Source organism: Phyllopteryx taeniolatus, chromosome 13 (assembly GCF_024500385.1).
Source record: "Phyllopteryx taeniolatus isolate TA_2022b chromosome 13, UOR_Ptae_1.2, whole genome shotgun sequence".
Taxonomy (NCBI): Eukaryota; Metazoa; Chordata; class Actinopteri; order Syngnathiformes; family Syngnathidae; genus Phyllopteryx; species Phyllopteryx taeniolatus.
Genome location: NC_084514.1, coordinates 17814558 through 17841174, shown reverse-complemented (window position 1 = coordinate 17841174; position 26617 = coordinate 17814558). Strand labels below are relative to the sequence as shown.

At 44.6% G+C, this 26617-nt stretch overlaps 1 protein-coding gene across 13 annotated transcripts; it reads right to left on the bottom strand.

The window, feature by feature from the left end:
* Positions 1-15: 15 nt before the first annotated feature.
* Positions 16-26381, bottom strand: mipol1 (mirror-image polydactyly 1). Of its 13 annotated transcripts, none has more exons than XM_061795301.1 (17): positions 26173-26380; positions 24844-24876; positions 22482-22538; positions 22250-22406; positions 20915-20983; positions 16055-16162; positions 15806-15989; positions 14038-14164; positions 13313-13412; positions 13110-13236; positions 9548-9590; positions 9292-9462; positions 5130-5183; positions 3893-3967; positions 3723-3817; positions 3468-3629; positions 16-2428 (listed from the first exon to the last, which is right to left on the bottom strand). In XM_061795301.1, exons 4-17 carry the CDS (start codon positions 22302-22304, stop codon positions 2362-2364), a joined length of 1437 nt encoding a protein of 478 aa, XP_061651285.1. In that variant the 5' UTR covers positions 22305-22406; positions 22482-22538; positions 24844-24876; positions 26173-26380; the 3' UTR covers positions 16-2361. The 13 variants fall into 13 exon arrangements, with proteins under 13 accessions (XP_061651285.1, XP_061651283.1, XP_061651282.1 ...); XM_061795299.1 differs by lacking the exon at positions 24844-24876 and adding an exon at positions 24708-24809 and having other exon boundaries at positions 16082-16162; positions 26173-26378; XM_061795298.1 differs by lacking the exon at positions 24844-24876 and adding an exon at positions 24708-24809 and having other exon boundaries at positions 26173-26377.
* Positions 26382-26617: the final 236 nt, after the last annotated feature.

Sequence of the window (26617 nt, the reverse complement as noted above, 5' to 3'; positions counted from 1 at the left end):
AATCAATAGGAAACATTTTGGGAAAAGGCACATTTTTTATTCTGTTTTTAAAAAAAAGGGTCATTTTTATGCAGTATGCAATGGGCTACAAAACTTCCCCAAAAGGTTCAAAGGTCAGCCTTTCTGATGTAAAAAAAAAAAATGTGCATGACATTTGAAAAGGTGAAAGGTGAAGAGGTTGCTGTGGACTGAGCAGGGGTCGCGACCGCTGCGCACGATGACGACGACGATGGCTCAACAACGTGAAGATCAAATAGTGTGCATGACGTTGACAAAAAAAACAATTCCAGCAGAAAATAAAAAGCAGGTTTGTGTGTTTTATGCATGTTTTAACTTATTCTTTCCAAAATAAATCATCCAAGCTTGAAATCATTGATTTATGACATCATCAATACAAGACCAATGAGGTCATCCATTGAGAAAACCTTCAATCATTATACGACTTTTTTTGTCATTAGGCCAACTGAAAATGTTCACACACACATTATACATATATATATATATATATGGTGCATATACACAATGGAGTATGTAGCATACTCTATATACACACTTTCCATACAGAGGATGGATGGATGCATTTACACACAAACACATTTCGGTGGCACTCAAAAAGATTCCATCCACACTGTGAATAACATTTATTTGTATAAAGTAGACATTTACTTGACTATAATATAAATGAATACAATGTACTACAATATGGTATAATTACATTAGTTGTGCTGAGCTACTTGAAATTATTTTCGGTTCTGTGGAAATAATACAAAATGAATTACATTTGAATTAAAGGACCACGAAATATTTACACATCCGCACTTCTCCTTGAATTTGACTCGATAACATTTATGGGGTTTATTTAGACTTTAATTCAATTTGTCAAACATTAACAAATAAAGAACCCCAAAAATTACGTTTATGGAATTGTTTTATTTTCTATTTAAAATGTTGAAATGGTCTTTTATGGGGGGGGGAATGCAATTGCGAATTTGCCATTTTTATTAGTTTTTATTCGCAAGAATATTCTGGGATGTCGACTTGTAATTGTTTTCATAATCATAAAAAAAAAAAAAAAAGAAAAGAAATCGTATTCCTAATAAGTGGTGCAGATGGAAAGCGAAGGTACAAGTGTGGACTAATAAATGGATGGATGGTTGGGGGGGGTGGGGGCTGCGGCGATTGTCTGAGGGGGCTGCGGCCTTAAAAGCGAGCATATGGTCCCGTCGGGGCCCGGGCGGCGGCCCCCGGCGTCGTTTAAGAAAAGGCCGCATGCACCTTCTGGACGCAAACTTTGAAGGAGCCGCCGAGGGCGGGCGGGGGTGGGGGGTCCCCGGGGGGGCTTTGATGGGGACTGGAATGAATGTCGTGCAATAAGACAACAATCGCAGCATTGTGAACAAACCCCAAAAGAGCAAAGAAACCTTTCACAATAAAAGAGCCTCCTTTCGCAATAACACGCACACACATATATTTGAAACCGTAACGCAGGCTTCAAACCCGAAGTTCAAATCTTATCTTTTGATAGATGAGAGGCTTGAAACCCTAATTTGAAATCTTCACCCTGACTTGAAATCCAAATTGAAAACTAAGCAAACAACGTTCAAAGCCCGAAACCTGGCTTGAGTTCAAACCCTAACCTTATCTTGAAACTGTAATTTAAAACCTTCTACTGGTTTTAAACCTCAGTGTGAAAAAGGAATTAAATAAAAACCATAAATGGTCATGTTTGAATTTTTAACGCTTTTTTAAAAGCTTCACCGAGGTTTGAAACGGTAACGCAGGCTTCAAATCCTAATTTCAAACCCTAAACTGGGTTTCAAACTCTGCTTAGAAACCTTAACCCTTTTTTCAACTGGAACCCCAATTTTGAAACCCTGACCTTTGCTTTACAGCCTCATTTGAAACCTTATCCCCTTTTTTAACCCCTTTACCTAGTCTTGAAACCCTATTTTGAAACCCTACCCTTGGCTTCAAAGCCTAATTTAAAATGCTGACCCACGTTTGAAACCTTAACCCTTCCTTGAAACCCTAACTCTGGCTTGAAACGCACGCAAGTACGTTCACGCGCGGGTGGCGGCCGTCCAAAGTGCGCGTGAACAAAGGTGGTCTTTGTTGTCAACAAGCAGATTAGGGGTGCGGCGGGATTAGGAGCGTGGGGACACCCAAGTTGAGCGCGAGCTGGCCAGCATCGCCATGGAGACCACAAAAAATGGCGGGGTGGGGGTCCATTTTCTTTTTCTTCACAACCCAGAGTTTTATTACGACGGAATCAAAATGTTGATGAACAACATTAGTCACATGATGATGATGATGATCACGGTGACAAAAGATGACATCGTCGGATCGAGCGTCTCCAACCCATCAGACGACGGCGCGCAGACTCCCCGCGCCCACTTTTTTCCTCAAAACGTCCACCAGACGCTCCAACCTGAAACACAACATTGGCAAACTCAAATTCTAATCAGCTCCGTTTGATTTCCTCCACGCCACTGCATCGATTTAGACGCGCACATACACCGTCAAATTCGTATACTTCTGCATAGTTTCCCAACTAACGGCTGTTAAAGATCATCCAACAAGGTAACTACCAGGTGAAGATAACCCAAGTAAACAGAAAAAGCTGATTTTATTTATGAAAGGAAAACAAACAAAAGTGAGCTAATGCTGTGAAAAAGTATTGGGCGCGCTTCTCAAATTCTTCGATTTTTGCATAGTTTCACCACTTTCATGTCAAAGATCATCCGACAAATGTAAATATCAGACCAATATTATAACCCAAGTGGATTTAAAATGCTCTTTTTAAATGATTACATTTAGCTTTTTAAGTTCACTTGGGTTATAATATTGGTCTGATATTAACATTTGTCGGATGATCTTAAAGCGTAAAGTGGGAAAAGTTTCAAACCGGAAGAAATTGGTTTTTTTTTTCGTTTTTGAATAGAAGTACATGTATGCTAATAGTTGAGTGCATGAGGTGATGAAGTTGGCGAAAGTTGTAATAAGGAGAAGATTCCAGCACTCATCCCCCTGCCCCCTCCCGAGCAAACACTCGTCTCGATTCAGCGAGTCGCCTCCTTTGGCAGTGGCCCCGCCCCCCCGCTGGCAGCCAAATTAGAGCAGAAAGCCTCGGGTTTGAGCCCGGACGACTTAATCTGTTTTCATCTCCGTCTCATCCCTTCATCTTGGGCCCGATGAGACGGCAAGTCTCGTTACGCCGGCGGCGGGCGAGGTCGCGTGCGCACCGAAGCTCGGCGACGTCGCTCTGAATATTAACGGCGACCTTCGCATCGATAAAGCCGCGGGCGCGAAAGTAAGCGCACCCCCGCGATCGGCCGTGCGGACGGGCGCCATCGGTGTTTGACGCCGCGTTCGCAGAATGTCGCGCTTGATGGGAAGAGTTAAGGAAGAGCGACGACGTTGTGGAAGCTAAACTTTTTAAAGGGTTGTTGAGTCCAGGACGAAGATACCTGCGCCCTCTCTCGCGGGCGTCTCGCTCCGCCTCCCGGCAGCGCAGAAGCTCCGCCTCCATACGAAGCTTGTCCTCGCTCAGCTGCTGCAGCTGAGCCAGAAGGGGCGGAGTCCGGGGCTGCCCATCAACACGGTGCGGAGCCTTCACGATCTGCTGGGTGCTAAAAGAAGGCAAGTCGATGCGTCTCACTGCGCCCCCTACGGGTCCGTGCGTTACGATCGCATTACAACGCGTGACGTGATGAGCGTCTGACCTGCGATTGGCTCGCAGCATCTGTAGCTCCGCCTCCGGCCGCTTCCCGTCAGGCGAGGCCGCGTCTCGCTCCCGCCGAAGTCGGATCGGCTCTTCCTGAGCGGACAAAAGCCAGACAATCGGCCAATCGGGCTTCATTCGCGCGCGTGCCGTCGCTTTCGATCGGCTTACTCGGCTCGTCCGGAAGGTTCCGCGGACCTCGGCGAAGGCGTCGAACGTCGACGGCGAGCAAACAACGGAAGGTCGCTTTGGAAAAGGATTGGACGAAGGCTAGATTACGAGACTCATGACTTGTGCGCGCAATCGAGCGGCGTTCGACTTCTACATCCGCAACGCTCCGGTTTGCACGCACGCTCGCTCATTAATTCGAGGCTTGGTGTGCTAGCTTTCCTAGCTTCTTGTTTCCTGACACCTAATCCCTTGTCTCCCATTTCCTAGCCTCTTCTTTGCTGTTTTCTGGCCTCCAGTTTCACGTATTCCAAATCTCATTTCCTGTTTCCTCACCTTTTGTTTCCTGGTGTCTGCTAGCCACTTGCGCACTGGCTCCTCTCCTCCCGTCTGTTATTTGCAAATCTGGTTTCCTGTCTCCTGGCCGCCGGGTTCGCATTTCCTGCTTCTTCGCATCTAGTTTGCCACCTTCGGGTTCGCTCTCCCAGCCTCTCGTTCCCGGTTTCCTCTTTCCCCGTCTCCAGTTTCCCATTTGCGAGCGTCTCGTTCTCCGAGGAGGTGGCCCGGCCTCCAGTCGGGATGACAGAGACGCCCCCCTCCCTCCAACCACGCTAATGACCCCCGCGCCCCCGAGAGGAAGGAAACGGAGGGTCAGTGCGCGTCTTCTCCAGCAGAGTCAGACGAGCGTCTTCAAACGACGAGCCGCTCATTAACGGGACTAATATGTAAACGAGGCCATCGGCGCGCCGGCGAGCCGACCTTTAACGTGACGGCTGAAGGTCGCGCGGCGGATGAGGAAGAAACCGCGGCGACCCGACGCCACCTTCGGCGTGAGCCCGTCCTGACAAACTCACGCAAAGCACAAGATCGATAACCCGCTTAAACGGCCGCAAGAGGCCAATTAAACAACTGACAATGAAACAAACAGTCGACTTTGACAAACAACTGAAAGAAGGACTTAACGGACAGACAAAACAGACTTAAACAATCTCCAACCGAGATTAAATAATAGTTGTTGGCTTTCAGAAAATAACGGACTCAATCAACAAATGACACTCGCTGCCGATGGAACGTCAGCTGTTAAATGAATCGCTAATCCCGCCCCTCGTTAAGCGCTACATTTCCAACAACGCGTCATATATTTCGCCAGCCGAAGAGCCGAGCGCTCCCGGCCAAAAGACGACATCGGTCGCGTGCGAAGATGACGACGACGACGAAGAAGACTGTCGTGAGTGTGTACCTCGTTCGCCGTCCGCTCACTCTCCCGCGTGACTTCCTGTCGCAGACGTCGACACTGCAAATCAAACGGTAATGACGTGTTAGTTACACGTTAGTGACACACTGAGGTGGGGATTTTTAACTCCCACACTTGACCCACAAATGACTTCAACTACTTCATGAACATCAATTGAACCTAAACAATCAATGTTGGTAAATGAAAACTACACATGAATGCTCAAACTAAACGACCCACTTTGACAAAAGCCGAAAGAGTTGACTTCAAGGAGCCCCCGATAAAAAATGTCTCAACCAGTTATTCCCAACCAGTCTGTTGCGGGAAATGATCCAATTTCACTTAATTGACCTGAAAATGATTTTGTCTGAATTACAAATGATGTCTTTCTGTTCAGCCATCTATGCCAGCAACGTATAGTGACAAGCTACCGCCACAGATCGGCATTATTATAGTATACGGCTACATCTTAATAAATGACAATATGTTGAACGAGATGCCACACCTAAATCGATTGTGCAACAGAAGGTACAGACGTGAGCGATTGTTCTCCAATTTGAAGGAGCGGAATTGTCCCGTTTGCATTTTCCAGCGAATATGTCACACCTGCGGGCCTCTGTGGGCATCTGTGGGCATCTGCGGGCATCTGCGGGCTCTTCCACTTCCACTTCTTGGACTCTTCCCATTGAGTCATTTGGAACCAACCATTTCCAAGAAGGATCGAAACAATTGAATTTCACTCAAACAAAGGACTTGGAAAACAGCCAGCGGATCGGCGCCGACCGGCGGGGAATGGAACTGGCAACCCTGCAGCAGCTGCCCACATTTAATAAGCTTGTAATGACCTGACATTAGCTCAATAAAGGCGTGCCGCCCCCTTCCCGGCGGCCCTCCGCCCCCCTCTTTTCTAATATTTCCCACAAGTCTCGGCAGCGGCGTCAGATAATCCCTGAGAGATGAGGAGAGGGAGCGAGGGACGGCGAGCAGCGGGGGGGAGGAGAGGAATCCTCTCGCATGGAGTGTTCTCGCTCTTCTCCGCCGGGGATTACGCCCGCTTTGAAACATATTTGAGGCGCCGGGGCGGCATTAAGGTGTTACTGTGGAGGGTGGTGTTAACGCCGAGGGGCGGGGTGTTAAAAGACGCCGCGCGGCCGACACCGGCGGGACTTAACGCCGCGCTGGAGCCGGATGCCGGCGGGTTAATGGCGGCGGCACGGATGGAGATGGAGGTTCACGTCACGCCGAGAAATATTAGAAAAAAAAAAACAACAACAAAAGATTAGTTGTGTGCGCCGCTCACAAGTCGCACGCTTTGGAAGAAAAGTTCCGTCGGGCAGAGTCAGCGACCGATCATTTATTGCGAGCGACGACCACAAAATCCACAACCCGGTACAACGGACAAACCAGCAATTTAATCCAAATTGGAGAAACGACTGAACTCGACCATCAACTTCCATGACTTAAAGAAACATGGACTAAAAGAAATGATTGCAGTTTTTCAATGAGTTGGGGTGACTCCAATCAGCTGCAGCAAATGACTTAAACGATCGACTAAAACAACAGACTTCGATGAAGGATTTTAACAAATACCTTGGACAAACCAAAAGCTCATTCCAAGAAGTTTATAAACGGCTTGCACGAACAACTTCACGACAACAACAAACGAAATTAAAAAACGACTTAAACACGACTAGGATAGACGCCGTCGAGAATGACTTACCATAATTTCAAGCCCCAAAGTTGACCTCAAAATTCTGGAAAACCCTTCAACCTATGTACAATACATTTTTACAATGCATGATTGTGCTTCTACCCATATGATCAAAACGAAGTATTATCTGTATTTTGTTAGTTTTTTTTTATAAAGAATTATTCTAAAGTTAAGCACATCATTAGAATACGTAATACTTTGTTTTTATTTACTTGCTCTTCTTTTGAAATTCACAGACCTACTTTTATTCATTAAATGAGAAAACACACAGTTGTGCTCATATGTTTGATAACCCGGGGAGAATTTGTAAGATGGGTACAATTCTTCAAAGAAAACTAGAAGGGCCAGGCGAAACACATTTAGTTTTAGTTTAATGGGAAGTGTAGGCTACACCTTTTTCATAACCTCTAGGTGGCGCTGGCACATTAGAATGAAAGTGTACACCTTTTTCATAACGTCTAGGTGGCGCTGGCATATTAGAATGAAAGTGTACACCTTTCTCATAACCTCGAGGTGGCGGTGGCATATTGACATGAACGTGTACCTCTTTTTCATAACCTCTAGATGGCGGCATACATTTATAAAATGGGAAAGTTTTCCCCCCCTCCCAGTTTCCCCTATACCTATGTATAATGCGCACCTTTGATTTTTGACATTTTTGGGGCAAAATAAATTGCGCACGAGAAATAACGGTAATCAATTTCAACAACTGACTTGACCAAACAACTTAATCGACCGAAACGAATGTTTTTAGACAACTTCATTGAACTGCTTCAAAAGAACGACTTAATCAACTGCAACAAATGACTTCCAAAAAGTTTGTGCGTGCAAAAACGAGTGCAAACCTGATTGCTCGCGCAAAAAGATGTGGAAGCTGAACTTAACACATTCACTGCCATTGACGGCTTTAAAAGTCAAATATCCAAGTTAACTGGGAAGGCTGGCAGTGAATGAGTTAATAACCGGCGGGCACACTGGGATCGCGTCCGCCAAAGGCGCCAAATTGCCGCGCAGTCCATCTTGCGGGTTCTGGGAGGAGGACTGATTATAGATGATAGGTCAGGGGTCAGCAACCTTTTTGAAACTGAAAGCTACTTCTGGAGCACTTAATTAATGCAAAAGGTTAACCGTTTGATACACACTTCCTCAAATTATCTTTAGTATAAGTATAAGTTATTACGCCTCCCTGGTGAGGTGTTTCGGGCACGTCCCACCGGGAGGAGACGACTCAGGACACGCTGGAGAGACTATGTCTTTCGGCTGGGCCGGGAACGCATCAGGATCCCCCCGGAAGAGCTGGATGAAGTGGCTGGGGAGAGGGAAGTCTGGGCGTCCCTGCTAAAGCTACTGCCCCCGCGACCCGACCTCAGATAGATGGTAGAAAATGGATGGATGGACTAATAATTAATGACATTTCTTTATGTGAAGACACTGATCATGGTGTTTTTTCCCCCCAAAATTAGAATTAGACAGCAAAAAAAAAATAATCAATATGCAAAACTTTATTTCTATGTGTGCCAGTGTTAACATTTTCAAATGAGCACTTGTACAACATTCCTAGAACATCGCAATTTCCCATCACCAGTGAGCTATTTTTAGCACAGGCCTGTGGGCTACTCATTGGTTCTTTGCGGGCTCCTCTACTCATCTAAACATTTTTGAAATGCCAGAAACAAAAATGGTCCTGACATATTGTCTATTCAGCAATATTATTTTGGATCTTCTGAATGATGTTAAGGCAGGGGGCACCAACACGAAGCCCATGGGCACCAGGTAGCCCCCCCCCAATGTGGTCACGAGTAGCCCGCGGGCCTGTTCTAAACATAGCTCACCAATAATGGGACATTGTGACTTCCTAGGAAAGTTGCAGAAGTGATGCTTTGAAAATATGGCTATTGCACAGTAGCTGGTTTCACTAAAATTATCGGAGTGATAGATTTCTTTTCTGAAACTCAGTAATACGTTTGTTTTTCCATCTTTATTTTGCACTTGTGGTGCTTTCCCAAATGTTCCACGGTGAAACCCATCAGGGCTATTTAAGGGCCAAACATTTTAAATATGGCGGTCGCCTCCACTTTTACACGCCGACAAGAGCACGCGCAACCTGCTAGCGTGAACACGCAATTTAGCGCCCGCTATTTGGGATCTTAGAAATAAATCCATCCCTGAATCGATTCAATGGATTCAAATCGACTTTACTGACAAATACTGATTAGCCTGCTTGTTTCCACATTTTCAATAAAAAGCTTAAAACAAAAGATCTTCTGTTATTAGTCATTCATGTGTTCAGAGGACAAAGTAGACGCACACACGCAGAGAGTCAACATCTATCCGCAGCGCTTTAGTTGTTTTATGCAAATATTTGCCATAACGACGAGCCACAGCGCAGGCTGAGCGACAAACACAAATACGCAAAGAGACTCGTAAGCAAACAAAGATGTCAAAAGCGGGCCAGACCTCGGCGAGCGAGGCGTCTCGCTCATCCATGACGGCCTTCATCTCCTCCGCGGCGATGTCGCGACGGCGCCGCATCACCAAGCGTACGCGTTCGACCAGGGCCGAGCCGAACCGAGCCACTTCTTGCGCGGAGGCAGAGTCACAAACGCGCTGAACAAGTTCCTCCACTTCCTGGACAGCAACAAAACGCATGATCACAAGTCGTGCAATTTCCCTCAGAATGAAACGTTTTTGTTTTTTTTTGTTTTTTTTTTACCAAGTCACCGTCTCCAAGTGGCAACTTGTCAGTCGAGTCCCACCTAGACACACACAGAAGATGGTTAGGAGACGGACGTATGATGAGATGGTGGTCATGAGAGGTGTGGTTATTCAGTTCTTTTGGGTTTTTGCTGGACTGCAACAAAGGGCTAAACCAACGAAAATGAATGACTTAGTTAGACAAACAGCTGCAAAGAACAACTTAACAATTGGACGAGACCTGGAGGCAGAATTACAACATGCTGGAGGTTCTTCTGTTCTTACTGGTTCTTGATGCATCTTCTTGAATCTTGGTTGTTGTTGTACATTTCTGTACGTGCCTGTGTGGGTTCTTGCTGAATCCTGTAGGTTGGTTCTTGTCAGTTTTGCTGGTGCCTGTGGATTGGTTCTTGTAGGATTGTGTTGGTTTTTGCAGGTTCACGGTGTCTTTTTGCTGCATGTTCTTGGATCTTTGTGGTTCTTTTATGTTTTATGTACGTATGTTTTAGTTCTCGCTGGCTGCTGTGGATTGGTTCTCGTAGGGTTGCGTTGGTTGTTGAAGGCCTCCTTGAAGTGCTGCAGTAACAGTCACGAGACCTGAAGGTCCACAGTACAAGATCGCTCCGCCTGGCGGGCCACTGAGGAACAGCATCAACGCCAGCAGAGGAAAAGAGCAAACGTGGCCTGCGTGCCTGGCCACCCGGTGTCCTCATTGCAACAGACTTTTCCGTCATTGCTCTGCAAGGCACAAGTCAGTCTCAAGTCCCGAGGCAAGTCGCAAGACCTACACTTTTGAGTTTCGTTCTGTTAATATATACAACATTTCGATTGAATGAATATGTATATATTATATACAACATTTATATATATTCAATGTATTTTAAAATCCATATTTATTTATCAAAACAAAATTGATAAACAAGTAGATTGAACCTTTCGAAGAAAACTAGGGGGCTGATCAAAATGTTTGGCCCTTCCAAGCCAATCCTCAATGGGGGCGGGACTTAGTTCACTGCCCCTTCAGCCAGTTATTCTATGAAAATGCTGCCTTACTTTTTCTCAACTTGATTTCCGAAGTGTCACAAAGGAGAATTTGCGCCCAGTAGCGCTGCAATTAGCAATCCAGTATTCTAACTGGCAGAATCAAGTATAAGGATGAAATATATATTTGCTTGGTTAAAGAGCAATTATGAATACACAGGAGAAAATGACACACTTCACTTAATAATGAACGACCAATTGGTTTCCTCTTGTAGACAATCAACAGTATTTTTCTTCGACTCATATTGCGCATATAGCAGGAAACTGCATTTTCTCGTCTACAAACATTTCGAGTAAAGCAATTTCAAACACAAATATAAAAACGTAAGGCATTCATTTAGTAAAAAAAGAGGAACAAGTTTGCCATCTTCTAAGTTCTTGTTGTTTTCTGTAGGTTGACTCTTGTTTGATCGTGGTGGTTTTTGTAAGGTTTGTGTTGTGGATTTTGGTGGTGGTTGTTGGATCTTGTAAGTTCATTTGGTTCTTACACTGTATGGTACTGTTGGTTGTTATTTCATTCTATATCGTTTTTGTAGGGTTGTCTATGTTTATGTCTTTTTTTTCTTGTAGGTTCTTGCTGGCCTTTTTTGGTTCTGTAGGACCTTGGTGGTTTCTTGTGTGTTGGTTTCATTGGGTTCTTGCACATGTGTGGTGGTCCTTGCAGCTTCGTTTCTTTGTTTTATGTTGGTTCTTTTAGATTCATCTTGGACCTCGATCATTTTTTTTAAATTTTTTTTTAAGGTTCTTGGAGGCTCTTGAATATTGTCAGTGGTTCACATAGGTTCTCGGTGGTTCCGCCGGTGGATGCGAAGGTGCTAAGATTACGATCCAATGTCCTCCTCCAGGGAAGTTCTTCATTGAGGCTGGCGCTATTTTGCTGTAATAAACTGTAATAAGATGGCCAACGCGGCGCCGCTCTGCGGGGAACAGCAGGTAATGAAAGACCAGCCGCCTCCAATAAAGCTCTTCTAACACCGCGCTTACAGCTCGGCAGCTCGCCTCACGCCGCACGCACACGCGCATGCACTCAGCCGCCACCATTACTCGGATCAAGCGTGCGAGCAACAATTAAATCCTCATTTTGGAAAAGTTTCTGTGCGTCAAATTGTGGAGTAACAATTTGACAGAAACACTTTTTATAGACATCGCACAATTATCAGCAAAGTACACAGACACACGCACACACATTAAAAGATACTGTATACACACAGACACACACACATAGCCCTGACAGATGGAACATGATCGTCCATATTCGCTCCCTCATAAAAAGGATTGCGGCCGCCATATCAATCACCCCTCATCCTGGGCTGGGGGGAATTTCGCGTGTGTGTTCAGGATTGTGTGTGCGGCGGGGTTACGCGTGTGTGTGTGATGGGGGGTTCAATCTTTAATTAGGTTTGCGTGTCTATTTGGCAGCTCGTCGGCTGACGAGAGCTCATTTCACAGCTTTTGAACAAGAATTGGCCGCGGCACACACTTGTCACAAAATAAACAAATAAGACAATTCTGAATATTAACGTGGCAAATATACTTTTTTTTTTTTTTTAACCCGCCAAGTTTTTGGTTTTTTTAATATCTGATATGGGACTATTACTTTGAAAAGCATTTTACTTTGAAGGGCACCCCTATCAATCACAGGACTGAGACACACAAGCAAGCTAAAGTCTCCAAGCTAACAATGCTAAGCAGCATTTATTTATCTGACGCTTTTATTTGTTACTATGTTGATTCATTGTCTTAATCACTGATTCTCATATAGCAACTTGGATTTGTGATCTTTTATTCTGAAACCCATTTTTTATTTTGACGAGCATCCAGCGGAAACAATGTGATTAGCAACACTGGATTTTAATGAGCTGTCAATCACAGGACTGATACACATTATCTCTAGAACCGAAATACAGTTGCTACATGTACTGTGCGCGTGTTTGGGCGGACCAGATATCTGACTTTTATTTTGACAACGATTTTATTTTGAAGGGAATATGCTAGGAACATTTCTGTGATTCGTTGCACTGCACCAAATCACAGAACTGACACTTTCGCTTTATCCCAAGAACATATGTATTATTATGTGTGTGTGTGTGTGTGTGTGTGTGTGTGCGGGCATCCAAAACGGGGCTTTTATTTTGAACGTGTGCACTGCATAAACTCAAAATCTTACCAAAAATCTCATTTCTAATCAAAAGGATCTGATTACACTTCAAATAAAACTCATCACTCTTAAATTAAGATTTTGTTTTTAGACATTTTTCACTTGTTTCAAGCAAAACTTCACTTGAAATAAGTAGAGAAAATTCTTTGTAATCAGATAAAAAAAAAGACTTACTCCAGTGACACTTTTGATTACTTATTTCAAGTGAAAATTAGCCTGAAATAAGTGAGAAGTTCTTCTTTGAATTGTAATCAGATGAGTTTTGACTAGAAATAAGAACTGTTCTTTGTAAAATGAGGAGTTGCTGCAGCGTGCGTGTCACGCTCGACTAAACACCACCTGTCAATCGCAGGACCGACACAGTGTGCGTGTGCGCATTTACTCGGCGGCCCGCTGCAGTCGAGCGACGTGTCGTAAGGCCTCATCTCGCTCCTGATTGGCCAACAGGACTCGTGACATCATAGCCTCGTCTCTGTCCTTGCGAGCGCTCAACAACTCGTCCAAGAACTCTGCAGAGACACGAAACAACAATTTCAGTGAGGACGATGTGAGGACCAGAGCATTCGTTGGGGTGGGGGCGATCACCTGAAGATCTCTCCCAGGCTTTGGCCTCGTTTGTGTTGACCATCAGCTCCACCTCCTTCCTCTGTAGCTCCTCCTCCTTCAGGCACAGCCGGTCGAGCAGCTGAAATGAAAGTCAGGTGTTCAGGGATGCGCAGTCGGCTTTTCATGCACGGAGAGTCATTTGGAAGCGGAGTTGGGGGGTTCGTGGATGCACATGTTCATCTATGTGGAGTCAGGTGTTCATGGATGTGGCGGCAGGATGCAGAATTGTGTGCCTGTGAAGTCGGGTGTCCGTGGACTTCGCACAGTCAGGTGTTCATAGACGCCGAATTTTCATGGATGTGGACTCAGGAGTTTATGTGGAGTACAGGTTTTTGTGTACAGTATGTGGGGTCATGTGTTCAGAGACGTACTGTAAGTGTTCATGGACGTCAAGTATTGTGTTCGTGGACACAGTCAGGTGTGCGACGAGCGGTGTGTTCACAGCCACGGGGTCAGGCGGTTATGTCCACGGCATCGTTCGGTGTTCGCGGACGCAGATTCAGATGTTCCCCTTCGCGTTTGCGGACTCTCGAGTCATCGGATGTTCATAGATGGGTATTCATGTATGTACAGTCAGGTGTTACATAGGATACACGCAGTCGGGTGCTAATGCAAGCAGAGTCGTCGGGTGTTCGTTTACGTGGAGTCAGGCGTTGGCGGACGTGGCGACGGCGGCGTGTCAGATGAGTGTGGACCTTTCAAACCTTCTCGTTGGCGTCTCTCAGTGCATCCAACTCTCGGAGTAACAGAGACACCTTGTCGTCTTCTACGTACAGGGGCGGGGCTTGACCGCAGGTTGCCGTACGACCAACGGCGACGTCCCGACGGCCGCTGGAAGACACGACTGGATGAGTCAGCTGACCACACGGACGAGAATACATCATTTCCCATGATACGCTTGTCCCTGTTAGCGGCCTGGTAGCGCTTGACCTTTGTCTTTTCATCCTGTTAGCGCCCAGTAAGCGGTTGCTTGTAGCCTGTTAGCGTCGTGCTAGCGCTCGACCTGTTAGCGCCATATTAGCGTCCTGTAAGTGCTTGACCTGTGCGCTCGGGTCCTGTTAGCGACCCGTGTGCTTGCTGTCAGTTCTTGTAGGTTTGTGTAGGTTTTTAGGTGGTTCTTGTTGGACCTTGGTGGTTCTTCTTTGACTTCAGTGCCTCTTGTTGGTTTGTGTTTGTCCTTGGTGGTTCTTGTACGCTTGTGTTGGTTGGTTTTTCCGTTCTTGAAGGCTGTTTTTGGTAGTTGATTGTTCTTGTACACTCATGACAGCTCTTTTTGGTTCTTGTACGTTTGTGTTCTGTTCTTGATGGTTGTTGTAGGTCCTTGTAGGTCGCTGTTGGTTCATCTGGGTTCTTACAGGTTTACGTTACATCTTGGCCCATCTAGATTCTCGATGGTTCTTGCAGGTTTGTTTTTGTCATGTGCTCCCGTTAGCACTCGACCTACGTGCTGGCATCTTGCTAGCATCATGTTAGCGCTTGACCCGCACACCGTCATCCTTGGTAGACGCGAGGTGGCACGTTGGCAGTAGTGAGTCGTCTTTAATAAAAGCGCCAGCATCAATGTTCTCATATCACCTTAAAGGTCAGGCTGCTGCTTCTTGCCATAATGAAGCGGGTAAATAACATGGCCGCCATGCTAATTGAGTGTTTCTAATATCAAGTGTGTCTAATCTAACTTTTACTTCTCCTATTTTCGGTGTGCGGCTCATCAACTCTCTTATTTAATAGGTCACGACAACGCCAGAAGGAAGAAAGTTTAATCAAACGTCTAATAAGCGCGGCAGGATTGTTCAATATGAACGTGTCGCTCTTGTGATTGCGACTGTGTTATTGTTTGGATTGGGAGGGACCTTTCCCATGATCCATCTTTCTCCTCCAGACAGATTAGCGTCTTGTTAGCACTTGACCTGCATGCTTGTGTCCTGATAGCGCCTCGTTAGCATCTGTGTTAATGCTTAAGCTGTGGATTTGTGGCCTGTTAGCATCTTCTTGATTACCCTTGGATATAATACCATTCCATTAAATTACCCTTAACTCGCAATTAATTTCCATAATTCCCATGGAAAGTTAGCAATTTGGAATATTTTCTAAATTCTGAATTTCCCATGGATTTTTTGTAAGACAAAATGTATTGTATTTTTACACATAAATACCCATGCAAATGTTGCACCCTCATACACATACAAAAATAACAAATAAAAATCAAAGCAGCATATATTCATATTTAAGACTTTTACATTTGCTACTTGGTCAGTGTGCTTTGTTTCATGTTCCAAAAAGGACATGAGTACCAAATAAACAACCTGTTCCTGTTTGTCTCCGACAATACATGTCAGCCTCTCCGAGTCGCTCATGGAAATTTACTGGGAATGTACATTATTCCCCTTTGCGACCTTGGTCCTGTTTGCGCTTGACCAACCTCCTGGTGTCCTGTTAGCACCCTGTTAGCGGTTGACCTTTGGGTTTGCTCACCTGCTGACATCGAGTCCTCCTGGTGTCGGATCGCCAGGACCCTCCCAGGTCTCAGGACCAGGTAGAGAATGTCCACTGTCCGTCTCCATGTCCGCGACGCCTGCCGACGTTCTGGACGACGCCGGGCAAGATGTCCTTCCTTGGGCTAGAAGGGGAACGGTGCTAGAACTGGGAACCTGAAGGACTGGGACACAAACAGGGGCGAGATGGAGCAAAATTCTGAGAAGGTTCTGGAAAAAGTTTCCTTACCCACTAGCCCGTCAGATGTTTCCGCACCGGAATTGTGGACAGGGCTCAGTGGACGCTGGCCAGGTGAAGGAAGTCGCCGTCGCAGTTCCGCGTTCACTTGAGGGTTATCTGACAACGTGGACAATTATTATGATTTGAATATACTATACTACTATGGATTCATGTCATTACTATTACACTGTGACAATTTATTTAGAAGTTTCATGTCAGGTCAGAACAGGAACAACCAGTCAGATCGGGGTAGCAATTGTGCGTCAGTTCATTGACCACTCCGGTCCAGTCTCTGATCCTAGTCTTGTCTCTGGTCAAAGTCCTCAGTCTGATCCTGTTTTTGTTTCCCTGGATCAAATTCTCACTCTGCTCTTTGTTTATTACAACTTGTCAATCTGGACCTGCTTTTGTCTCCGGTTGTAGGCCTCAGTTTGGTCTTGTCGCTGATTCTAGTCCCGTCTCTAGTCATAAGGTCTCAGTCTGGTCTTGCTCTGTACACTGGTCCAAATTTGCCCTCAGTCTTTACTACAAGCTGTCAATCCGGTCCTGGTTTTATCTCTGGTCCAAGTCCTTAGTCAGACACTGATTTTGTCCCAGATACTAGTCTTGCACTACAGACATGCTGATAACATTCAGGCTAAGAACAGGCAAGAACCGGTTTGAGAAGGAGGGGCTGCCCAGCGAAGGAAGAAGGAACTATTATCTGAAACGTATGCTAACTCGACTTCCGGCTCCCACGAGAGAAGGAAGAGAGTCCAGCGTCTTCTACTCGACCATAGCTACTTGTTGTATAATTATTAAAAGACAAGTTTATTTCATCAGGGTTTTATTTGGGGACAAGATCACCAACCAAACCAGGAAGAAGAAATTCCTTCTTCCTTTTTTCCTTTCTCGAGGCAGTCTGGGGAATTTGCGGGCCTCGTTTAGAAATTCCTTACAATACCCAGGGCCAAATTTTCACTCTGGTCTCAGTCTCGTCTTTGGTCCAAGTGCTCAGTCTGGTCGTAGTCTTTTCTCTGATTCAAGACATATGTGAACTTGGTCTTGTCCCTGGTCCAAGTTTCATTCTGGTCTGGTCTTCGGGGCATGTCGTCAGTGTGGTTATAGTCTCGTCGTCTCTTACACAAGTCCTCTGTCTGAGCTCGTAGTTGAAGGTCTCACTCTGATCGTGGTCTTGAGTCCGGGCCTATCTTCTGTCTGAAACTGCTCTAGTTCCTGGTCAAAGTTTTCACTCTGGTCTTGTACCTGGTTCTGGCTTTGTCTCTGGTGCTGGTCTTATCTGCGGTTGTGGTAGTGAGATTGACGGTGGTAGTGGAGGGGTCTGGGTTGTGGACTTTTAAGTCACTTTGAAAGTGTCCGTGCGGTGTGTGCGGGTTTGTGATTAATGTGAACAGTTTCCTCGGGCTCACCAAGGATGTTTAAATCCTTCTAAATGAGCGTTCACGCTTCGCACCCGCTTTGAAGTCTCGTCAAAGATGGGAAAATGTGCGGAAAAAAGGGGAAACGCAAAGGCCAATCGGGGGTCCAATCTCCGTGAGCCAATGAGGAGGCGGCGGGGTTGCCGCCCCCTCCCCCCCTCCTGGCGTAATAGAAACTAAAGTCCATTAATTTTTTAAGCTTGATTAATATATTTTGTGCGGCGGCGGTGGCGGAGCAGGAAGTTTGCTGTGTTTTCCAGCTGACTGCATGAATATTAATGACGGTGTGGAGCTGATTAAATAAGCTTCAGCTCAAATCCAACACAATCCAGCTCTGATCTTTCCTGCCGTGCCGCCGCTGCCCGGAATTTCCATACCGACAGGACCAAGAACAACGCACACAAACACGCACGAGCACGTGCCGCAGACGTCTTTCGGCGTTTGCTTCTGTCTGACCGTCGTCTCACTCAACGCAAATAAAGCATCGCAGATTATCGATTCCCGATCGGCTACACGATGCAACTTAATGCCCGATTGACAGCGCACACAACACACTTACGTAGAACACACGACGCTTGTAAGAAACATTATTGTAAGCCACTGTAACATTATGCAGTTTAAACATTAATGCTGCGTTTAATATAGGGGTGGGGGGGGGGAGGCTACTTAGATAACGATTCAGTTAAACTCTTTTGCACATAAAAAGTTAAATAAAATGTGCAGCTATATAAATGCTTAAAAAGACTGTTCTTAAAGACGAAATGCAAATGTATTGCACAACTGAACTGTACTTGCGCAGTGTTTCTGCCGCACACCACTCGAGGGAGCCCACACTTTAAGAAGAACTGCACAGTTATTAGATGTGATGTCGAGCAGAACGCTCACATAGGACGCGGCGTACTAGAAAACCGGCATGCATTAGAACACACGACCAGTGTACATGCTTATACACAACATAACGTGCTAGGACACAACCGCACATTGAACGTGACATTCAAATGAAATTTGAATGATCTAAAAAGGGACAATGCACATTCGTGAACACCAGTGCAGGACTCGTGTAAATGAGCATACAGCTCATTTACATTTGCAGCCCTTTGGCAGGTGACTACAAACACAGACAGGACATATCAACAAAGACAGAAGAAGAAAATCATTCATAAATTCACACTTTCCACATTAAAACAGCAAGTGCCTAACTTATAAAGTGGAAGTGAGAAAGTGCTTTTAATATATTTAAAGTGTTACAGTTTCTAATAATTATTTACAAGTTAAATTTGCAGACACGCTTACATGCGTACTCAGAATGTTTAAATACAACATGACAAAGAGATTTGAGTAGTAACAGGTTGTGTAGGTATAAAAACATTTAGAGTATATAAATATACACAAGAGCACAGACACACTTCAACACATGCCCAAAATTCAGTCCCTTCAAATACGAAACGGGCATCCTTCTCTCCAACACAACAAATACAATGCAAGCGTGTGTGTGTGTGTGTGTGTGTGTGTGTGCACGCGCGGTGGACCACCCAGCATGCAGATTAAAAGCTTCCCGAGCCCCCAATTCACTCTCAGCCTTTTCATTAGATTGTAGCGTGCTTTGATCAATACGTGTGGTTATTGACAAGCGTCATAAAGTTATGTGTGGATGTACTTCCTACTAAATCAAGGTCAGTGAAAACAACGTTGTTGCCACGGAAACTAATCGTCACGATTGGCAGGAAAAAGATGTTTCTGACTAACAGCGCGCAAGAAGTCAACAATTCAACAAGTGAGAGGTTTGATCCAAATCAATTCCGAATGTAAAAATAAGCTTCAGCTTTGTCTTATTTTGAGGAGTTTCTCTGGTTTCCTGCAGTGTTTGCTGCTGATGTTACGACGCACAGCGCCACTTAGTGGACGAACTCACTCACTACTGCACCATTCAAGCAGGGGCGTCAAAATCATTTTGGTCGCGGTCCACGTTGTTGCTACGGTTTCCCTCCGAGGGTCGTTATGACCACGAAACTATATATGTAAATGTTTCGTCACTCGATCATAGTAATATATACACACAACAAAATGACAGATAAAATCAGAAGTCAAGGATAATAGTTTTCAAGTTACTGTAAAAAGGGGTCCGGTAATAGCAGCAAAAGCAAAGCAAGGCAAATTTATTTATATAGCGCATTTCATACACACGGTAACTCAATGTGCTTTACATGATTAAAAGCATTTAAAAACAAAGAAAAACAACAGCTTATAAACATTGAAAAAACAAAGAGTAAATAAATACATAGATTGTTTTTGTTAAATGCTTGCAACATCTCAATGCTATTATTTGACATATTACGATGTGAAATTTTGGTACCGATTTTAGCAAAGAATTACAGAATTGACGCATATGATTTGCTTTCGCTGGCCACGTCAAATGATGCGGCGGACCGGATGTGGCCCCCGGACTGCGAGTTTGCCATTCCTGCTGTTTGGTTTGATTAGAGCCACTTGATACTCTTTTCATCCAAGAGGTGCCGCTTGAGGATTCAAACGCATTTTTTGTTTTAACAGTATTTGATTTCATATCTTTGCAAATGATTAACTTGTCTTTTGTGTTAATGTTGTTTACTTGCTCACTCTGTAGCATGTACATTGAGTAACTACTGTATTAATGAATCATGTGTAACCACTACATTGATGTACTATACTAATCTATTATTTGTACTGTTTTAAATGTGGACCCCAGAAAGATTAGCAAAGTGCTATGTCACAAGCTAACGGAGACGTCGGCAGCTGTTTGAGAACGTCATTGATATTTTCCCCAAAATACTGTGCCAACAACACTAAAAATAGTCAAAACCCAAAGTAATTTAGCATATGATCAGCAGCACTGGCTGAAATTGCGATCATCCAGTGATTTTGAGTTTGAAATATGACTGTTGCCGCCAAGCTAACTAAGATAGCTAGCTTTAAACAACAAAGGCGGCGTGCGCTCGAGCCGTCTCATTTCCTGGGTCAAAGCACATCGTCAGATTTACTTCATAAACTTCACAGAAAACAAGAACAATAATAGCAAATCACGTCCGTATAGTTTTCTGTCTGAATCCTATAAACGTGTGATTTTCGACACACTAACGTAACGTAGATAACGTGAATGACACCTCAGTCCACGAGAACCTGAAAAGTATTCCTGCAGACGCCATTGCCTCCGATTAAAGAGGTCGTTGCAGTTTTGTACGTTTGTACATGTGTTGCAGTTGTGTACATCAATTGCTGTTGTAGTTGTGTACCTGTTTACATGTTGTATACCTTTTTGTTGTGTTGTGTACACAAGTTTAAGTTTTGTACCCGTGTACATTAGTAGCTGTGTTGTCGTCGTGTACTTGTGTACATCAATTGCCGTGTAGTAGTCGTGTCCATGTCTTTGTGTGTAGTAGTTGTGTAGAGGTGTTGTTGTGTTGTAGTTGTGTACCTGTGTACATGTCCACCAGAGAGTCTCTGAGCTCTTGGCTTGGCGTCCATGTTGACTCTCCAGAACTCTCTGGAAAAAGGAAAATTCAAAAACCCAAAAAACAGATATGTGCAACATAATGTGAACTCCAGATATTAACAGGGGCGGACTTACCATTTGGAAAACACATCTCATAAAAACGGATTCATAGTTTTCTTCACTTTATAGCAATTACTTTTGATTTGTAATACTAAAATTCACAGTCACATAAAAAATATCATCATCATCAAAACGCTCACTCTTTGATGTGTTTGAGTCCTTCACCCTCCCTTCTCACGCAATGGATTAGTCCAGAGTTCGGCAACCTTTGTGGGACGGAGTGCCAGTTTGAAATTTTCTTCTAAACAAGTGTTCCATTACCAAGTTTAGCGGCGAACCGATCGTCAGTGCGGAGGGGGAGTGCCGATTGAAGTTTTTCAGCCCCAAAACCAAATCGAAGAGAGGGGAGAGCGCGGTTCCGCCGTCTCAGATGGCGGGCCGCCGGCGGAGTGGCCGCGACCGCGGTGCCTAAAATATACAGTAGTGTTTTTCTAGGTTGTCCGGGTGACCGATGTCCACCTGCTGCGGGACAAGCCTACCTAGCACTGAGGAATCACTCCGCCGGCCCCTCTCCCGAGGTGCTTTCTCACCGCGACGCCGAACAGCACAAACTTTCCCTGCATTGCTACGCCGCGCGGGACACGGCACGCCCCCTCAGGTCCATCACCCCAGGTCCTAAAGTCTTCCTACTACACAATGAATGGGAAAGTCATCGGCAGCTGAACACCCACCGTGCCAGTGTTTATGCCAGAGTCCCACCTGTGGCACACGTACCAAAGGTTGCCGACGCCTGGACTACTCCATCGTAATACAGCGCGCGCAGACTTGGTTCGGGAAGCGGGTAGTGATAATCAAAACAGACTTTGTGTGGAAAATGAAGCAGAGTGAGGTCGGGTGCCACCCTTCACGGCCGATACGAACAACCTGGCGCTCACGCCTGAAATTAGCATTTAGCAACCTGCTAATGGCAGTGAATAATGACCGAATGAGTGACTGATGGCGACCGGCAAAATGTCTTACTGACAGCGCAGCTGCAGCTGGAGACGTTCCGCACCGCCCGTCGGACGTCCGCCCGCTGCTTTGCGGTGAAACGCCGTTGCCACGGCAACACACCGGCTGAAATATTGATGAGCTGGCCGGACGGGCTGTCAATCGCGCTAGCGATTTTGGCTCACGGGCTGACGGCGTGAAAGAGGCGAGGAAAAGACGCTTTCTTTTTCGTGTGTTTATTCATTCATTTGTCAGACGATCGGTCACCGTGCTGGTCATCCAGCAGTTTGCGGAGCAAGTCCTCATCCAATCGGTGTTTCATGACGAAGCGACCGTTCAGGTGGAAGACGGGAATGTCCCACTTGTACTTGTCCCGCCACGCTCGGTTCTCCGGGCGACCGATGTCCACCTGCTGCAGGACAAACTGACACGTAGCAGGCGACAGATGTCAGCGACCACTCACTCATGCATTCCTTCAGAAGAATTTGCGACCGCTCACTTTGTGTTTGAGGGGCTCCAGCGCTTCTTTTGCTTTGTCGCACAGAGGGCACGGATCCTAAAACCAAAACGTAGCGCTTAGCGTTCTTTACTAGTGAATAAACGACATTAGCAATGTTAGCAAGCACCATGCTAAAATTCAAAATGAAGCCCAAATGTTGTTTGTTTTTTAAACTTGTCAGACTAGCAACAACATGCTGCAATGCCGAAATAAATTGTTCGCATTAGCATGTCTCTGGATAGTAATACACTGTTAGCATTAGCGTGTTGCCAGTGCATAATGAAACGTTAGTATTAGCAAGTTTCTTGCGCATTACCTTGGTGAACAGAGTGATAACCAGAAAAAGGGGGAGCTGTGAGCATTAGCATGTGTGTTACCTTAGTGACTAGCGAGACCACAGTCAAAGAGGAGGTGTTAGCAGCAACATGACAAGATTTGCCCAAAAAAAACGTCCGTCAGAAAGCCGAGTCAGCTTGGAACGGCCACCTCGACCAAAGTACAATGCACAAAGAATTTGGAAAAATCGCATGATGGTTTCCGGAGAAATTAGGTTTTTCGCCTTTAGAAAATATGATCCAAAAACGCCTTCAAATTTGAGTAAAACCGTATAATTTGATTATTTTTCAATATATCTCCTCGACTCTTTCATTTAGTCTGCTATTCGGGGATCCCCTTGTCCGAATGATTTTATTATTTTTCAATTCCACAAAGATGGCAGCCACTTGACACGTTGCTAGTGTTAGCATTAACATGTACGTTACCTTGATGTAAAGAATAACCGAAGGGAAACGGGGTGCTGTTAGCAATAGCATGTGTGAGTTACCGTGATGAACAGTGACAACGGGTAAGAGGAGGAATTGTTAGCATTAGCATAAATGTTATCTTGGTAAAGCGTGACAACATAAGTTCCCCGTTTGACTGTTGGCAATAGCAAGTGCGAGTTACATTGGGCATAATACATTCGTAGAAACATTCTTACTTTGCGCAAAACCAACGCCGGATTCATGACGTGCGCACCGGCCAGTTTAATTAGTGCATCAGAACTCATTTTAAATGACGAGCTTGTGCCCGCCGAGCTGCAAACTGCATAAAGCGTGAGCCGCGTTTCCCTATAAAAGGACATCCGTCGGGCGCATCGATGGCTATGTCCACATTGCGGATCAATTCCGATTTGACGTATCTGATTTTTTTTACGTCAGCGTGAACAGTACAATTTAGATTTTTTCCAAATCCGACGCAGGCCTCTTTCATTTGTGGATATAAATCAGATACGTGTCTGACGTCAGCGCAATACGGAGGTGTAGGTCGCGCTCATCAGACCCATAAGTCATTAAAAGGCAACAATTGTTCAACAAAACAGACACACCCAAAAACAAAAAAAGGCAACGGCGGACGAAGGAGCAGAAAACAGTCAGTGGTGAAAAGAAAATGCTTTACGCTTGCACAGAATCCTTGAACTTGCCACCCCAATTTTTTTTTCTTTTTTTTTAAAAATTGAAAATGAAAAAAATTGGGGGGAAAAAAGGAAACAAATCTGCAGATATGTGTATCCGCGGTTGCCGAAGCGCAAGTACGCGGGTCCACTGTACGTACACGTACAGCACATACTTGAAGGGTTAAAGTGACGAGACGTGTCCATTTCACGCTCATTTAGGACATTTACCGGGTTTCACTTATTATCATTACAGATTTTAGAAATGACCGTAGTTTCAATACGTTGTGCAACTGGAGTAAAAGATGTCAAAGATGTGTTTAACCATTTTTAAAAAGCTGATCATTATTTGTGTGTACGCATGGTCTGAGGAGTTTCTAATTTTTTTCGCAGTCGGCACCAATTCAAGTACGAACACATTAATGAATCACAGATTTTTACGTCAAATGTGCGAACGCACAATTTAAACACAAATTTGTGCTAATGCACGGTTAGTGAATGAGCCCCACTGTGAATGAGAACAAGACAGACAGGTAAAGAGGGTGTTAGCATTAGCATTAGTTTGGTGTACAGTGTGAGGACCAGAAATAAGGAGTGGGTCTGTTAGCATTAGCATTTGTGTTATCTTGGTGAAGAGTAACAACAAGTAAAAGGGTTAGCTGTTATGATTAGCATGTGTGTGTTACCTTGTGTATAAGAAAACAGGTAAGAGTGTGTTAGCATTAGCGTTACCATGGTGATCAAGGTGAGAACAGGTAAAAAGGGCGGTGTGCTAGCATTAGCATGCACATTACCTTGGTGTACAGAGTGAGAACAGGTAAGGTGTTGCGACAGTAGCGCCTGACATATGACACGGGCGTGACACGCGACACGCGTCGCAGCACAAGTGTTAGCATCTGAGAAGAGAAACAAGACAAAATGGTTGCCAACCTGAGCGGGTCACGTGATCTTCGCTCACAGCAGCTGACCAATTACAGAACAGGAGAGCCCAAATAAGTATTTTGACTTCCAGTCTTCGTGTCATGATGACATCATTGCCTAAGCTCCTCCCATTGATGACATCAGCGCAGTAACATGTCAACCAAGTATCCCAGCATGCATTGTGGCACACTGTTCTTTAGGGCTGCAACTAACAATTATTTTAAGAATCGACTCATTTGTCGATTAATTTTTTTGATTAATCAGATAGAAAACATTTTATAATTTCCATCCCTTAATTCAAAAAGTGCACCTTATTTTAATTTGACATGAATTGATTATAATTCAGTTACTGTTTTGTTCCATAACGTGTGCAAAAACATTGATCACTGTCCTCCAAAGTAAAAGCAGATGTTTGCAAATGCCTTATTTTGAAAAAACAAAGATAATCTGCTTTCATGGAGGACGACAGAAATCAGAATATTTAATGTGGAGGGGCTGAACTTCTGAGAATTTGGACAATTTTAAATAGGGATGTCCCCATCCGAACACACAATCGAAAATCGGGGTCGATCATGTGATCTTCAGCTGATCGAGATCGGGTGAAAAAGATTAGTTTTACTCATTTTCTGACATTTCGAATGTCACAAAGTGACAAACTGATCCAGAAGTTCAAGATCATGTTTTATATTAAGCAATGCAACTTGTTCACAAAGAGGTGAACCTCGCCCCATCTTTGCTTGTGAATGACTGAGCAATTGAGGGAAGCTCCTTTTCTAGCCAATCATGGCACCCACCTGTTCCCAATGAGCCTGTTCACCTGTGGGATGTTCCAAACACGTGTTTCATGAGCATTCCTCAACTTTCTCAGTCTTTTTTGCCACCTGTCCCAGCCATAAAATTCTAAGTTAATGATTATTTGCTAAAAACAATAACGTTTACCAGTTTGAACATGAAATATATTGTCTTTGTAATGTATTCAATTAAATATAGGTTGAACATGATTTGCAAATCATTGTATTCTGTTTTTATTTGTTTCACAGAACGTCCCAACTTCATTGGAATTGGGCTGTATTTATACATTGAATGTTCTTGATGTTTCTTTCAGCCAGCACGGTGGGCGACTGTTTAGCACATCTGCCTCACAGCTCTGGGGACCTGGGATCAAATCCCGGCCGCCCGTCATATATCAATTTTTTTTTAAATGATCATGAAGTCGCTAAACATCGTACAGTAAAGCGTCCTCGAATCCTGAATAAAAACCAAAATGTCGCCTCATGGCTCTTGTGTCATTCGTTGTTATTAGCTTGTGTGCTAACTGTCGAAGTTCATTCAACTCACCGAGTAAAGAGGCGGCGAACGACACAATTCTTCACACTTTTTGTCTTCAATCCCACAAACGAAGAACAGAAGTTTGTTGACAGTTTGGAGAAGCACAAGTGAGAACGTTTACAGCCACGACTCAACTACATACTGTAATTTCCATTCGTGGCTTTCCTTCTTCTACTGCTGCTGTTGCTTCCCTATTGTTTTTTGGGTGCTTTACGCGCATGGCCGCCACCTGCTGGACTGGAGTGCGCACCACAATAGAGTTTCCCTCTGCAGACTTTTTCACTGATTGTTGAGCGTTTTCTTTAGTATGCAAATGTTTGAATTCCAATTTTCAATTAATTTTTATTGCATGTTTCCATATAATATTAATTATTCATGACTTTTGTAATTCTGATTTCGCTTGCCTCTAATTCCAACATTTTTTCACAGGAGTTAATTTCCATGTTTCATTAGT